Below are 16,939 nucleotides of genomic sequence, written 5' to 3' on the forward strand. Positions count from 1 at the left end.
GATCACTGGTCACTGGTTCAAATCCCAGCTCCGGGCAGGGCTGAGCTGCATGTCAAAGTGTCCTTGAGCGAGATACTGAACCCCACATTGCTCACTAGTGAGGGCCCTGCGATGAGCTGGCTCCAGCAGCAGCACCTCGCAACCCCATGGAAAGGGATAAGCGGTTCGGACAATGACATGACATGACATCTTAATCCCAAATTGGGAAATTCTTTTTATCACACAGTGTAGAGGAGATGAGCTGCTGATGAGGTGCCTAACGAGCAGTGTTATGGGATGGTGCCTTGTTCAAGGGCACCTCAGCAATGCCCATGATGTCAACTGGCATTCTCCAACTGCAACTCCACATCATTCTTTTTTGGTCTGAGTGGGACGTGAACCGGCAACCTTCAAGTCCCCAAGCCACCCTTAAGTTGCTCATGATGCTGGGTTGTATGCCTGTTTGTTGAGAATATTATGATAACTTTTGTTTCCCTCTGTACATACAGCCTTTCCTTACCAGATAAACAGCTGTTAAGGTCATCTGTGCACGGAGCCTAGTCCACGCTGAAATGACATTTACTGCTCGGTGGTTGTTGTAATTAGGGACAATGGAGGAAATCAGGTGAGGTTGAATAAGAGAGACAAACGGATGGTCGGCCATTGGCTTATGTTGGGGTCACAGACAGAAGCTTCTTGGCTGCTGAAACATGATGAATGGCTGTTCAGCTAAGCCAATCAGTTCACAGAAAAGCAAAGGGAGAACCGGCTTTCTCATTATGCATGATCGTTGCCATTCAGTACAGTTTCTCCTTATCTTTTTTTACCTCCGCTTCTTCACCAGTGCCACCTGACATATGTCTGGAATTCCTCTGAATACCACTAGAAGGAACTTGACCAATCTGAGTACAGAGACTTGTCACCGTGAGATTGTCAGGAAAACATACAATCAGATCAATGTGTTTAGTGTTTTTTACACTCTGGTTTCATGGTTATGAAACAAATGGGATATAGTCGTATATAGTTGTGAGTGTGTGTCAGGTATATTATTTATCGTTCTACTTTGTTCAGTACAGAGTATCTGTTTCCTCCCACAGTCACAGTCTTTTTCCAGAGCTAAGCTAAGCTTAAACAAGTTAATACATATAAAATGTCCAACTTTAAACCTTCAAAGTAATTACTGATGATGAAATGATGTCATCAGTGCTGTTCCTCAGGTTCACAGAGGAGAAAAAGAAGATGTGTAGGGTGAGTTGGTGTGGCAGAGCTGGGTGTTTCCAGCAAGTTACTGAAGAAGGATTTGGAGTTTGCAGTAATTAAATCTCCAGTGTCCACATGGCTACAGAGGTGCTTTATACATTCCTCAGCTCTCACTCTGTCATGTCCTCCTTTGTTTCTCAGTTTGTGACGCCTCTTTTCATTGATGCAGCTCACACATTTTGTGGTGAGTTCCAGACTGTTTCTCATTATAAAATCTCCCTGTTAATTCTGACGGATGCAGCTGCAGGTTGGTCCCAGATGATTCGGCCTCTTTGGAGCTCATTTGTAAATCAACGTGATGTCAACCAGACCTCTGAGAGCTCCTTAGTGCTCCTCCACTTACCCGTGTAGCTATATCTTTAATAGTGATGCAATTGCTTCAGTATTGAAGTCACAGTCCTTTCATTTCGCTTATTATTTATTATGACTCACAATTAAGCTCATAAAGCTACGCAGCCACTGAGGAGCAAAGAGACAGCTCTGCATGCAGCAACTAAAGATTATGAATATTTAAGACTGTTCAGCACAATCACTGTTCGAGTTAGTGTTTGTAGTGTAATCACAACTTGACAGGTATTCTTTAAAAATACATGGGAATTATGCTCGTATCTATAATTAGATACTGTATTAGATCAATCTGTTGTTCCTTGTGTTGACTCGTTTGAGAACAGGAGGACAGACATACCTGCAGAGAACAACTTTAAACCTAATTAGTTTTCTGTTTTCTGTGCTGCTGTTATAAACATTGTGTAAATAATTAAAGTTCAATTTCCTCAGCTCTCCTTCCTGATGATAGGTAATTTACCTTTAGGCGGTTTGAACAAACTGTAAAAGATGTGCATCCTGTTTTACCCATACTGCAGTTTTCTCACTAGCAGCTGCCAGTGAACACTCAGAGATTCACCAGCAGAGACAAGAACAGTGACAAAGGCTCAGGCCTAGCAAACGACTCCTTACAGGATGACAAGAGATAAGGATTTTCATCTATATATACATTTTTGAGCTTGTTACATTGGAGGTTGTATTTCTTTTGTTGTATTTTTTATTTCCGCCTCAGGCATTGAACAAGACAGAAGGAAAAAATTCACATGGAGATAAATCAGGGAAGAAAATGTGTCTAAAAAATGTAAAAGAAAGAATAAATACTGATACAATACAGTTCATACTGACCGACAGTCATTTATACATGAAATGATCCTTTCTGCTCAGGTCTACAGTGAGAGGTGTGACAGTTCAGGTTTTGAATCATGTGACGTTTACTCTGGTTCTGAACTTAGGAGCACATTTGGGCTCAACTATGTAATTTAATGCTACTTCATCCTTAAACTTCACTGAAGTGCAGAATATTATAATAGACTTTTTATTCCAGTATATTTATTTCAGCCGCTGATGAAATGTTGATTTAAGATTTGACTTGGCTCACGTCTGAAACAGCAACACTGTTGAATGTGAAAACGTTGGTTTATAATGAACCTCACCACCTCACTATTTGTGCGTCTGTGGCCTGGTTGAAGTTTCTGTAAATGTAGATACATTTCTACGTCAAGTGTTTTTTATAATAATTTTTTTCATCCCAATTTGTGCTGAGAAAGTACCTTATACTGGGTCCTGGTGCTCAGCTGGTAGAGCACCTGATATACAGATGGCAGGTTCAGTCTGCTTCTGCCAAGGGCTCAAGCTGTCCTGTAAAGTAAAGGTGTTTAAAAAAAACATATATTTAAAAGAAAGAGAGAAAGAAAGAAAGAGAAGTGCCGTTATGAGTGTGGTGACAGAAACCAATACAGTTAAGCTGTGGGCTGGAAATACCAAAAACAATGAGCTGAAAGATGCTAAAACGATAGAGCTGGAGGACACTGCAGATACGAGTGATAATTCTCTGTAGCTGATATGAACATGTTGATAAGTGCAGCTTTTAGGACTACGGAGAGTGAAGCAGGATCTTACATTTGGATTACTCTGTGAAAGCCTCTCCACAGTCAAGAAGGAATGTTCTTAAACCAGAGAATATCATGAGCCTGACCCCGTAAATGTGCCCCGGCAGGCTGTAAATTCTGTAGGCGGGCCGATCCACACAGAGCCATTTCTACTTCAGGCCACAAAAACTAAGCAGCTTGAAGCCAGCAGCAGGTCGTGTTAATATTAATCTGTGCTGGTGTGGGAACACAAACACTCGTCTTCATTTCTGTTTTCTTCTTTGCACAATGAATGCAGGTAGGCGTATAAATCCACTCTTTACCGCCGTCCACGTTTAAACTCTTTGCATATGCAGAATATTGTTTTGCTCCGAGCATGCTGTACAGCGTAATTTTACATTTTAGCGTGACGAGTTACACAACTGCAGACATCAGCGGGCTCATCCACAAACACATCTCGCACGACACACACTCAGTGGGCTCACATGCCTTTCATGGTGACTTAATTGTTTTGTGTCCCCTCATGTAAAATCCCCTTGTTGAATTAATACATTAATTAAATCTTTTAGTTAACCACAGTAATTAATGCCAAATCATACTGCACAAAGGTATTAAGGCAACACATTCGTCTAATGGTGACAAAGGTGTGACTCATTTATTTTCACTCTTGGGCTTTGTGGGTTCATATTATTCATTCATGACCGTTAATGTGTGTTTTCATTTTTTAATTCATGTTTAATTCACAATTTTATCCATCTGTTAACAACTGCAGAGTGTTTCTGTAGGCAGCTCTCTACTTATTATTGCCCACACGTGCAGTATTTGAATAAAAGTCACGTATCTGTGGCCCGATGCTGCAGCTATATGTAGGTTCTGTCTTCAGTCTGAACCGAGCACCGAGAGTTTCCTGAGTTCTGTTCCGTCAGGTTAACAGCTACATCTTTTAGTTCTCCTGCTTTGACGTGGCCTGAGTTTTTACTGCGCATATGGAAATGTTTGAGATACTGAAAGCAGCCACACACTGTAGAAATCTGCAATTCTTACCTTATTTTCCAGCGACTGGCAAAAACCAAGACTATGACTGCTGATGAAACGCAGATGGTAGAAGCTGGAACCAACCATCAGACATCAACAAAACAATCATTAAAATGGTTAATTGACAGTTGGCACCTTTATGTCCTCAGCCATGGGGAGAGTTTTATTTTTAATAAATGATTTGACCAATTACTGACGACTGATATGACCTTTAAGTTCAGAGGTTGGGGTAGTGGAACATCCATGGTCACAGTTCAAGCTGGAGTGGGGAACTTTCGTCTCCCCTTACAACAGTTAAACTCGACATATTGATTGTCACCAACAAAGTAAAAATACTTAATTACTGTACTCAAGTAGATTTTCCAGGTATCTGTACTTTAGTATTTATTTTTCAGACAACTTTTTACTTTTACTCCCTACATTTAATAGCATTTTTTTGTACTTTCTACTCCGTACATTGTCAAAACAGGCTCGTTCCTGTTCAGTCTCTGCGGATGACAACACAACTTATAAGACTTAACTACCTAGAGAGGGAACGTCAACCGTGGAGTCACAGGTTATGTTAGAAAGAAAACTTGCAGCATTGACATGGAGGAAAAGTGAACCAGGGAATGACGACGCATCGTGACCACCCATTACCTTATTTAAGAGAACTATTTGAGGTTGTCGGCTCCAAGAATGATTCATGGCAAATGCATTGTGTGCCAACCTAAAAACCATGAGCTTCTGGCATTCAAGAACTCGCCGTCAAATCTGAATAAATACATACAGGTAAGGTGTTGTTAATATTAGCTCATTTAGTCTGTGTCTTATATGTGTGTATTGTCACTCCTACAGAAAGCATGTGAGTCACATGGAGAGACACAAAAACCTCACTGCACCTACTTTGAGGAGGAAGTCGACTTAAGATGAAGGCCCATCCAAGCAGCATAAACTGTAGGAAACCAAGCTAGAGTGCTAACTGGCCTGCCCGTATGATACATGGATGTCCTGAAATCTTTCCCAGCAGTCTGCAACTTGTTACTGAAGCTCAACACACCTCTAACTGCCTCAGCTGCCTGCAAGAGGCTTTTTAGCACTGCAGGACTGATTTTCAGACCCAAATGGGCATGCCTAGATCCAAAGAAATTTGAGAACCAGCTTCTGCTGAGGCGAAATAAAAGATTTGAGGATTCCTGTAGAGTTGAGTGAATATTGCACAAAGAAAAACAACTTGATGAAACTAGTTTCCATATTTATCATAATGTTTTAAGTTCTGTTGCTGAAATGGAAAACTGATTTGCACATTGCCATTAAGTAAGCCTGTCAAAACTTGGGTAGTTTTTCTATATAAAGTGTTAGATTAGAAACAATTTATGTTAAAAGTAATATGTTAAGTGTAGAATTGAGAGCACCAAAGCTGTTATAAAGCTGAATTATCTAGGTGCTCATGCAGGACCTCTGGTCAATTCAGTCTTGATTATTCTGTCTGAAATTTAACTTGCAGCAAACAGACTGTATCCAGTGATTTATATTTTTTAACAGGTTGTTAATAAAAAAAAGATCCTATTTTGTGTGCCAAGAACCTTTCGTTTTGTTGAGTTATCAAAAGAGCTATTGTGTATCATTGACGGCAAAAAATTATTTTTTACTTTTTACTTTTGTACTTAAGTACATTTCAGAGCCTGTACTTTCTTACTGTTACTTGAGTAAAGGAGCTGAATCAGTACTTCTACTTTTACTAGAGTAATTTTTTACACAAACATCTATACTTCTACTTAAGTACCAAATGTGATTACTTTTGCCACCTCACTTGGAAAGACTTTCTCTATAAAAACACAACCTGACTTCCTCCTTTGGTCCCGTCTTAACCAATACAACCACTAGATGGCGCTGATTTGTAAACATTCGACTGATGCTGTTTGTTGTTTCTGTATTTGTGACGTTCTGTCTCTCGTGCTGTCCCATCAGACCTTCATGTTCATCACAGTGTCCCACACTTTGCAACTGATGTCAGATCTCATTCTCATCACTGCTCTCTCTGTCACTTTACTCATTGAAAATGAGCAGAAGACATGTCATTTGTCAGCAAGGTTCGTGTAGTGACACACATTTGTAATCTTCAGGTTCATGGAACACACACTTTAAAAAACATAGATTTAAGGTTTTCCTTTCCACACCTTTGAAAATGGATTCTTTCTAATTCCTCTAATCTAATATATAACCCTTTGTAATTGTTCTTATTAATGATCTCTCTCATTACTATGCCAACAGCAACATGCCTCTGCAGCACCAAATAACCTCAGCTGTTTAGATTTCTGTCTGACTGTTGTCAGGGACATGAGGCCACATTTTCTGAATGTGCTAAATTTAGATGCAGTCGAGGTCGCAGTTCTGGTCCTGAACATCGTACATCCACCTACGAATTCACTTCACTGTTTTGTTGTCATTGTGCATCCAAATGATATCTGTTTTCTAACATATAAAGAATTAATAACAAACAAAAACATTGTCCGACTCAGTTTTGAGTTTACAGAGAGACTAAAAAGAGATGAAATATAGTATTACAGTGTGATTTCTATAGGGAGACTTTTACATTATTTGTTCACCTTGTATTTTCCTTTCTTATGAATACAATACTGTTTCCAATTTCCACTCTGTCATATTTTGAGACATCTATTTTTGTTTTATTGTCCATTCATCTCTATTTTGTCAGTGAAGCAAATCTGAAATGCCTCATGAGTCCGCCTGGTTGGGTAAAACATGTTTATTTCCCAACTGAGCTGTTTTTATTAATCCTCGTGGCTCTGTTTCCTAAATCATCCTCGCTGTCATGCTGTTGTGAAATGTGCCTTCAGTCGGCTCATCAGCCTCACACACAGCTGTGGTTGAAGTGATATCTTGACAGAACCTGAGCCTGGCAAATTCTCAGATCCTGATGATTAAACATGATGTGATACATTGGTCTGCACATTAATCATGGCGACAACATGGAATGTTGTGCAGAGCTACACTAAAGCACAGTGTGAACGTAGTTTGTGAGGAACTTCAAGGTGCATAAAGCAATATTATGTAACTATTTGACCCTAAAATAACAGGTTGATGGTCCAGTGTCTTTTAACAGGGTGAATGGTGTCTCCATCACCTGTTTCTGCACTCTGTCATTTCAGTGAGAGGGTCATATCACAGGTCACATGTTCATTTCAACTTACAACTTTCAAAATAAAACATTGTTCCGACTTCACAAGTTTTGCTGCAGCTTACAAACTGTCACAGACCTGAGCTCTGTATTCAGGACTGCACTCAGAAACTGTAGGGGGCGCTATATCACATAAGCTCCAGTGTCTTTCTACCGTGTTAAAGGATGAAGTCAGTATAATATTATGAAGCTGATACATTCTTATTGTTTCACCACTTCTGGATTGATAAGCTGCTATAAAGACATTGAATAGTGAACATTTGGAGCGACAGCAGATTTTCAACTTCAAACAATACGGGCCTATTTGGTAACCTGCTAGAGAATGTATGCATTCATCCACTTCTTAGCTAACGTTACTGTTTGCTTACATCCAGTGTACATCATACATACATACATTACATCAACAACAAGTTGCTTCCAGGCGTAAATAATGTGTCTGAGATGTGTTGATATTTAGAATGTATCTGCACTGTTCAATGTTTCTTATGTTTTTTATCAAAACATATCTCGGACACATTATATTTAAGTCTGGAAATGACACACACAGGATGTAATCCACAATAATTTTAGTTAGCATGTGCGTGGGATAGCTAAGCATGGTAATCCACCAGGAAGCTGTTTTTTGTGATATTCCCAACATTACATCTTTACCCTGAGCTAGTTAAATGGCCTCCACGTGATGATGGTCTATGGACTGTAATGTGGAACTCCAAGTCAGAAACTCGGGCAACATCGGGCACACAGTGAACAATTACTTTTTATTTCTTTACCAGTTCTTACATCATGTGTTGTTTGTTCACAGACCGGGCATTCAAACACATGTTTTTCTGGAACACTTTCTATATTAGAAGCCAGGAAGACCAGCTTGGAAATTCTGGCTTCTGACTTGTGATGAATCACACCATTAAAGCAACATCGTGTGCAATTTGGCGCCCCCATAGTTTCTTAAATACAGATCTCAGATCTGTAACAGTTTGTCAGACGTACTGTAGCTGCTAACTACAAAATAAACTCGATACATCATAACAATATGATGTGTTGAAAACATGTATGTTGAAGTGAACATGTGTGACGCTGTGATCCGACCCTCTCACTGAAGTGACATAGAGCAGAAACAAGTGATGGCACTTACATGACACTTTCCTGAGGTGAAAAAGTTACATAGTGCTGCTTTACAGTTTTTTTCAGTCGCTAAAAAGCGCTTACCCATACTTCAGATACTTTTTCTAAACTCTTAACACAGACTCACACCTACAAAACACAATTGGCCAAATGGATAATTTTCTTCTCAAAAACACATTTTGTTAGATATATATACTAACTCTTCATTTCAAAATAGAACACATCTTTCTCTGCACACACTAACATTACCAAAACACTGGAAACCTGACTCAAAATGAAATTATTCTGTTAAAGAATAACACTTCACTACGTACATACTGGCTATTGTTGACACTACAAAAACTGCATAGACTTTTATGTTTCAGTTTTACAGGTATTTGCATGCAAAACATGCAATCCACCGTTTTTACACAACATTTCTTGGCTGGGAACTGTATGTCCACATGTAATGTTCACATTCAAAAGCATTCCAGTAAAAAGCAAATCAGTTTTTTTTTCCTTTACTGTTTACTACAGGAGGTACAGTAGAAATACTGTTTACAATATGATAGAACAGAAAAGGTTTTATAGTATTGCTTACAGTAAAAAATGTCCATGAAACACACAAGAGCATTCTGAACAAAAAAACAACAGCAAAAAGACCAGATAAAAAGGGGGGAACTAAAAAAAGCACAAAATTACTGTATCTAATCTCTGCAATCTTCAGGGTTAGGCCACATGTTTTCATCAACATTGCATCTGATATTATCCAAGGTGATGCACCTGGGATAAAACCGCTTGGTATGTCAGATCCATCCTTGGCAGTCATCAACTGTGATGTCCCTGCAGCGAGCATCCATGGCTTCAAGGAGGGCCATCTGGTCATGTGGCTGATGGTCATAAACCTTCCACCTCCATGCAGAAACCTCCTCTATGGGGTTGAGGAAAGGTGAATAGGGTGGAAGGAAGAGACGTACCAGTCTTGGGTGGACTTCAAATCATGTTGTTATTGCTTGCGAATGCTGAAAAGCCACGTTGTCCCAGGTGATTACAAATGTCCTCATGTTTTCACCCTCCTGATCCTGCTCTGGAACCAGGCGCTGATGGAGATCATTGAGAAAGGCAAGAAGGTGCTCTGTATTGTAGGGCCCGACCTGACATCTGTGAGGGAGTAATCCTGCATTTGCAATTGCTGCACACATGGTAACGTTTGCCCCCCTCTGTCCTGGCACATCAACTGTGGCCCTTTTCCAATTACATTTCGTCCACGTCGACACCTTTTGGCCAGATTGAATCCTGCCTCATCTATGTATATGAATTCATGTGGGGCCTGGTTGTTGTTAATGTAAATCTCATTACTGTATACCATACTTTACTGTAACCAATTACTGTGTAGGTTATCTACAAAGTGCAAAGCTTATAGAGCCGGACATTGAATTGAATATACAGTACTATACCTGGATATATAGCTCCTTGACTCTTTCACTGTTCCTCTCAAAGGGAACAGTGTAGAGCTGCTTCATCCGCACTCTGTGTTTGGACAATGTCCGCGTAATGGTTGTGAGGCTAATGCTATCGATATTGTCAAATATCTCATTTGTCAATATCGCAGTTTTATTACATTATTTGCAACAACCATTTCTACAATGGCAAGCTCTGGATCATTATTGAGGAGCTTTCCTCTTCCCCCAGAGGGAGGAAGACGCTGCATTCTTTAGAGGGACAAAAAAATCAACATATGCATTACTGTATGGCAATATTGACATGCCAAGTGAGAAGAGAAACAATCCATGTGAAATGCAGTACTTACCTGTTGGTTTGTTGTAAGATCGCTGACCACCTCAAATTCGGCTGCACTCTTTCACCAGCCTTCTCTTGGTGAAAGACCGTGGTTGATTACATGGTCAATGATAGTGGCACGAATTTCATCACTGGCACCACCACGCAGTCTTACACCTCTGCCTTGCCCTCTCCTTGGGGAACAGAGGAGCAGGGCCAGGGAGAACCCTGGCCCTGCTCCTCTCATTGCACCTCTCACTGCACCTGCTCCTCTCCCTAGGCCCCTTGCTCTTACTCTTCCTTGTCCAGACATTACAGTCTTTTCTGTTTCTGTTTCCAAAAACATCACTCCTCAAAGTCCTCCTTTTAACGCCTGCCACTGAGTCTAAGCCAGACTGGAATCAGCTGTGGTTGGCCCATTTTACCCAGCATGAATCAGCTGTGTGTCAATTATTCAATTGTTTGTTTATTATCACCTGAGATATGTTGTTTTTGAACTGATATCTTTGTAGAAGCAGAGGTTTTTATACTGTATCTAAGGTCTGGAGTATTTTTTTTTGCTATTGTGGGATGTTTTCTGTTAACATTCGTAAAACAAAAACAATCCATAATTTTATTGGGAGATATAGCTTGTCTGTTAAGAAAATGTAAGCAGTGTGGAAATGTGTTCACTGACTGCATATTGTGTTAAAATGACATGAAATGTGTGAATGGTATGGCCACAAAAGCCCAATGCTGTGCTAATTGTGTTTAGAGTTTTGAAAATGTGACAACTGGTTGGACAAATGCTTGTTAGCGACTGAAAAAAACTGTAATATAGATAGTATCAATGTGAGACATATACTCTGTGACCTTGGTTGATTAAAGGCAGTGAGCTGAGCTCAAGAGAAAACTGTTTATCTCAATATACCAGGATCATTCAGATAGTGAGATAAGATGTCATTAGAACTGAGGCTACTCTTGCCGTCTGTATCATTATGAATCTACATAATCAACTCTTAATTGAATCGTTAAGCTGTAACCTTGATTTATAACCTTCTAATTATACCCAAGGATAAAACAGGTCATCTAAAAAGAGCCACATTAAGTTTGAAAATGTAACTTTCCCCAAACAGCCCCACATTAAAGCGTGAAGAGAAAACATTTTTGTTGGCTGCATGAGCTAAAACTCAACCAGGCACACAGCTCTAAATAATTTGCCAGTCTTGTGGAAAGCCATTCTCATTTCATACACTCATAATGCTGCTGCGTGGGCACTGCAGTTATCCTTGTAGCCTGTTTTGTCATTAAGTGGCGATATTCAGAAGAGACTCATATTCCAGCTCTAAACAAGGGAAACGTAGCCAGACTCCTGCCCCTTTACGGCTGCATGGAGACCAGAGAGCAGCAGCACGCCGCACATTGTGTGTCTGACTGAGCAGCTGTCCATAAAGCGATTTAACATGTGCCCTTATTTATACACCTTCAGTGTTGATGGAGAATCATCCCATCATCATGTTTCCTGCTGGAGCCAGAACCTTCTTTCTCTTCCGTGTTTGTACATGATGAGGACTTCAAAGACATGGCAGCCCCCGAGGGCCCTGCATGTGTCTGTGTGTGTCTGTGCGTGTGTCTGCATGCATGTATGTGTGAGTGTGTGTGGGTGTGTGTGTGCATTTGTACACGTGTGTGTGTCTGTGTGTGGTTACGGGATGCCACGATGTGGAGCGGGAACATGTTTTGCTGTCAATGTCACAGTATGTTAATCAAAGACACAGATGAATTTCCTGCTTCATCCCACTTTGTGTATTTCATTAGTGACAGTTAAGTAACACATTGACACTTAAGTGAGCTGATCACACTCATCATATCCTCCACATGTATTAAGAGTCATATAGACCGTGTATGAATGAGCACGCTCAGAATGAGCACAGAAAGTTTTGTTTACATTGTGATGAACAGGATTCACTTGTTCTTTGACCTTCTGGGAATATGTCTCAGGCACATGATGGACGTGGATCAGCTGAGGCTTGAGTCTACAGGTGATCTCATGCACATTTAAAGGTGCTGTGTGTAAGATTTAGAGGACACAACTGACAGAAATGAACAGTGATGGAGTGTACTTGTACTTGTATTTTACTCAAGTATTTCCATGTTCTTCCACTATATTCTTCCACTCCACCAAATTTTGGAGGCAAATATTGTAAGAATTTAACGCATCTCTTTGTTTAGATGAAGTCATATTTTTACGCCAAAAAATTATTTTCTCTCAGTATACGCGAGTCCCAAAATCCACAACGCAAGCAAAGAAAAGGCGGGCAACAAAAAAGGTGGCAACAAAAAAGGGTGGCAAGTAGAATCCAAGAGAGAGCTATATAAAAACTAAGAACAAATCACAAAGCCCCCGAAGAACAGACACAGGGACTCATGAGAGGCAGATGAACCAACAAAAAGTGGAAGACAAAACACAGAAACCTTATGGGGGCTGATTAACTAAGGAAACACAGGTAAGCAGGAAAAAGGCAAAGACATGATGTGGAATGACACAAGGACATAATTCACAACATAAAACATGAAAACCAAAAACCCAAACCATGACATTCATGGCACCTACCTGGAGAACGAGCAACACCAACAGTTTATATTGATGTCTTATAGTTGCAGTGCAGTTGTGGATGAAGAAGGTACTAATCTTCATCTTCATCTGGAAATTTTCTTTAAATCTGGATACAATTATGGTACAGAAGCACGAAGCGTGGTAACATGGCCATGGGGAAACATGCTTTTTCCAGTATATGGTGCTGTTAACTCTGTTGCTGTCACTGTTTGTATTTAAACAGAGACAATGTACAAAGGAACTTAACCTGATATGAAAGAAGAAGAGACGTAATGTTGCAAAGGTTTTAGCAAATTGGTGTTTTCCACCAGAAATCCCTGTGAAAGTAGCTATGATTATAAAACAGTGAGAGATGTACATAACATATTGTAGTACAAAGTATGAGGGTAGATATTAAATACATACAAACACATGCCTAAGTGCTGCTGTCTTTTAATCTTGTAGAAATCACTCGGGGCTAAAAGTGCTGAAAAGACTAGTTAATGTAGGAGAACACAAACGAGGCCAGCCATGATGGATATTAGCTTAGTTTGTAAATCTTTGGATAAAAACCTATTTCAAGTCCAAACTCTGTCCCAAAGGATATTTGAAAAAAAAAAAGAATTCAGTCATCTCCCTCACGCTGAGTGAAGTTTCAATGTTCCACCAAACATTTCTAGAGTTTCACAGCCAAACACTGTTGCAGCATCCTGCTGAACAAGTGAAGTAGCTAGGGAACTTATTTTAGAATTGTATAAAACAACAGAACAAAACATTAAATTGCTCCGTAGAGCTCGTCTGCTGTAATCCAAGTTTACTGGAGCCCCCAAGATCCCAAATTGACTTGAAAAGATGAAATTTACACCCTCATGGTTGAACTTGAGAACCCAGTGCCTGCTAACACTTTCAAGACTTTAGCTTTAAAATGAAAGAGAAAATAAAAAGTAGAAATAGAAAGAAAGTGTAAATAGCATCTTACGAAAGAGTTTACGAAACCATTTAATGTCTCGAGCCTCTGTTGGCTTGGATTACACTGGATGAGCTGTGTGGAGCCATTTTGTTTTTAGTCCCCGTCTATACTTCAGCTGTGTAGCAGAATGCTGCCACACTGTTTTGCTTTGAAGATCCAAAAGTGTTTTGTGGGTTACAGAACTTCACCTGGCGTTCAATCAGCATGGGGTCGAGTTGATCATGACTGAATCTCCACTTTTGTTTGAACTGACCCTTTTTGTAGAAACCACATCAGCCAAACAGATGTAAGTCTGTAATTCACATTCACTCTCCTTGGCTGCCGCCTCTGCAGTCTGACAAAAATACACACAGGAGACAAAACAGAAATCCATTAAATACTTGATGCAGCCATGAATAAAGTCAGTCATGTCCCTGTGGACTCATCACACCACTGACCCAGATGGTTACCAGGTTGTGGAGAGCATGCAGATATTTTGTGTATGTGTCAGCAGCAGGCTGCGCATCACACTTCTTTCATACAGAGACAGCTCAGGTGTGATGTTTCCGGGATGGAAATCGGTACAGGTTTGAGGTTTTAAATCTGTACAGAGAGCGACACATGGGAACTGAGTGACCCAAGTCAAGGTCCAGAGGGACAGAGAGGAACATGGCTGAAGCCAGGCATGCAGAGAGAAGCATGAAGAACAACCTCTGCATGTGGAATGAGCTCCAGACAGGAGGCAGAGAGGAGGAGAGGAGAGAAGAGAGGAGGAGAAGAGAGAGGAGAGAAGAGAGGAGAGAAGAGAGAGGAGGAGAGATGAGGTGGAGAGGAGGAAGAGGAGGAGGAGTAGAATAGGAGAGGAGAAAGGAGGCACTAGTGCAAGTGCAGCAGGCTTCTCAGTGCTGGTATGTTAACAGCACACTTGGTTTTGTGTGTGTATGTGTGTTCGTGTGTGTGTGTTATCCAGAAGATGGTAGTGCATGATCGGTGTGCGCATGAGGGAGGATGGGGCTGCGAGACACTGATTGGACGATCTCCCTCGTAGGGTGTGGCCAGAATATGAATGACTGCCTCTGTCTTTCGCGCTGCCAGGTTTTGGGGACAGTTGCTGTGGAGGGTTGGGGTGTTTCAGACGGTGCGTGTGGATGAGAAAGCAACGGAGCTTGTGAGAGAAGGAGGAAGGAAAAGGGGGAGGGAGGAAGAATCAGGAGCATGTGAGGAAGAGGGAGGGAGCTTCAGGCAGCCACACTGGACTACGCTCACACACTGCAGTCTTTCTTTTCTTCTCTGAGGAAACTGTCTGCCTCGTCTCCCTGCTCGTCTCTCCTTCTTGCTCTTTCTTCTGTCGCTGCTTGGCCATGACCCCGGCGGACACCTTGATCTCCCTGCCCTCCTAGAGAAGAGGATAGAAATGCTGTAGCGGAGGAGGGAGAGAGACGAGAAGAGGGGACACCGCACACTTTGCCTCACTGATGAGACTCTGGAAATTAATTACCCGCCGTCAGCACAGAAGGGGGAGTGCAGAGAGGGACTCAGAGTAAGGTGCGAGGAGGAAAGAGGAGGGAGTTAAAGAGGACGAATCGCTAAATGGGTGAAGAGCAGGCTGTTGAGAGAGGCAGAGTAACCCCCGGACACTGTCAGAGACAAAAGACACAAGTTAGAGGAGGCAGGAATTCAAAAGGGACATCAAATCAGAATGGTCCACTCACATGCGGTACTCATCCCTTCATGCTTCCTTCTCCTCACATTCCCAACACCATCCTTCCCTCTCATCGGCTCGTCTCATTTAGTTCCTTAATGCATGTCAGCAAAAGCACATTGACAGCCACAACCACATGCTGAACACTCATCCATCACTTAGACCACAGGGCTGTGTTTCATCCTCAGCAGATGTTTGATCTGTTACTGAGTAAAACAAGTTGATTGGCTGAAGCAGGTGTGCCATTACCTCCCAGCCGGGAGCACCTGCTCAGGAATCTCTCATGAGACCAGGTAGGACGTTTCTGGATCATATTGTCAGCCCCGAGCAGCTGGAGCGGTCGAGTCGAAACCCCTCAATCGTCTTCCTTGATTGAACTGTTGCGAGATGAAACTGCAAACCAGCTTATCTGTCAGAGCATGACACCTGCCTCTGAGCGATTACAGAGAGGGAAACAGTGGTGTGCAGATGTGTGTGTATGTGTTGGGATTATGTCCTGAATATACAAATTACACAGGTGTTGCAGCAGGATTATACAAAGTCTCCTGCTGAAATTAGAGGCACTGTAGGATTAAAGAGAAGAACTTCAGTCAAGTGGATGGCAGCACGTTCTCGTGCACAGATTAAGTCAGATCAAGTGTGATCACACTTTGGGGCACAGTTAAATCAGCTGTTCAGGGGTCATAATTATTTGGAGCTGAACTGGGGACAGGTTGAAACTGCTGGAATCCGTCTCACAGCCCTCAGTGGAATAACTTGGGGACTTTGCTCAGACCTGAAGTACACAGAGTGACTATTAAAGACTCATCAAGGCTTCCATAATGAGACGCTCAAGCACAGATGAGACTCCCTACCGGCGCAGTCCATCTCTGGACAGCAAACCCGACACGCCACCGTTCACGTCTGGGTTTCACCGCTTCAGTGGGGAGTTTGAGTACAAGCGGCCACCGTTTGCGTTTGGCTTCCACACGACAAAGGGGCCACAGAGGTCTAAGGGGCGCTACGCCCAGGGGAAGAAGTATGTGGTGTTTTACCTGGACCTCTCCTTCATATTCCTCCTAGAACTGCGGCGCTGCAGGATGGCCGAGGGTTGCATGATGGCCCTGCGATATGGAATGGTCTTCTTCAACCTCCTTTTCTGGGTGAGTGTTTCATTTTCAATTTTGTTTTCTACCACTGAGTGTGTGTGTGTGTGTGTGTGTGTGTGTGTGTGTGTGTGTGTGTGTGTGTGTGTGTGTGTGTGAGTGTGTGCGTGTGTGTGAGTGTGTGCGTGTGTGTGTGTGTGTGTGTGTGTGTGTGTGTGTGTGTGAGAGAGAGTTTGTGGGGATGTTTATTTAGCCTAAAGTGATGTTTTCCTCTCTTGAAATTTTTTTTTTCTCTGTTAGTCATATATTTTCTTGGCTTGCTCAGAGGGAGCTCTGTTCTGTGTGTGATGAGAGAGGAGTGAGGAGGGGGGAGTGTGAGAGAC

At 41.7% G+C, this 16,939-nt stretch overlaps 1 protein-coding gene across 2 annotated transcripts in view; it reads left to right on the forward strand.

The window, feature by feature from the left end:
• The window catches only part of tspan4a (tetraspanin 4a), a 192,716-nt gene that overhangs the window by 17,174 nt on the left and 158,603 nt on the right, over positions 1 to 16,939 (forward strand). The window contains exon 2 of one of the 2 annotated variants that reach the window (XM_037095887.1): positions 16,534 to 16,613. In XM_037095887.1, coding sequence (XP_036951782.1) covers positions 16,551 to 16,613 — 63 coding nt within the window. In that variant the 5' untranslated portion in view covers positions 16,534 to 16,550. Of the gene's footprint in view, positions 1 to 14,900; positions 16,614 to 16,939 lie in introns of those variants that run through there. The other variant, XM_037095886.1, reaches the window with a different exon arrangement.

The sequence above is a fragment of the Acanthopagrus latus genome, chromosome 4 (genome assembly GCF_904848185.1).
Source record: "Acanthopagrus latus isolate v.2019 chromosome 4, fAcaLat1.1, whole genome shotgun sequence".
Taxonomy (NCBI): Eukaryota; Metazoa; Chordata; class Actinopteri; order Spariformes; family Sparidae; genus Acanthopagrus; species Acanthopagrus latus.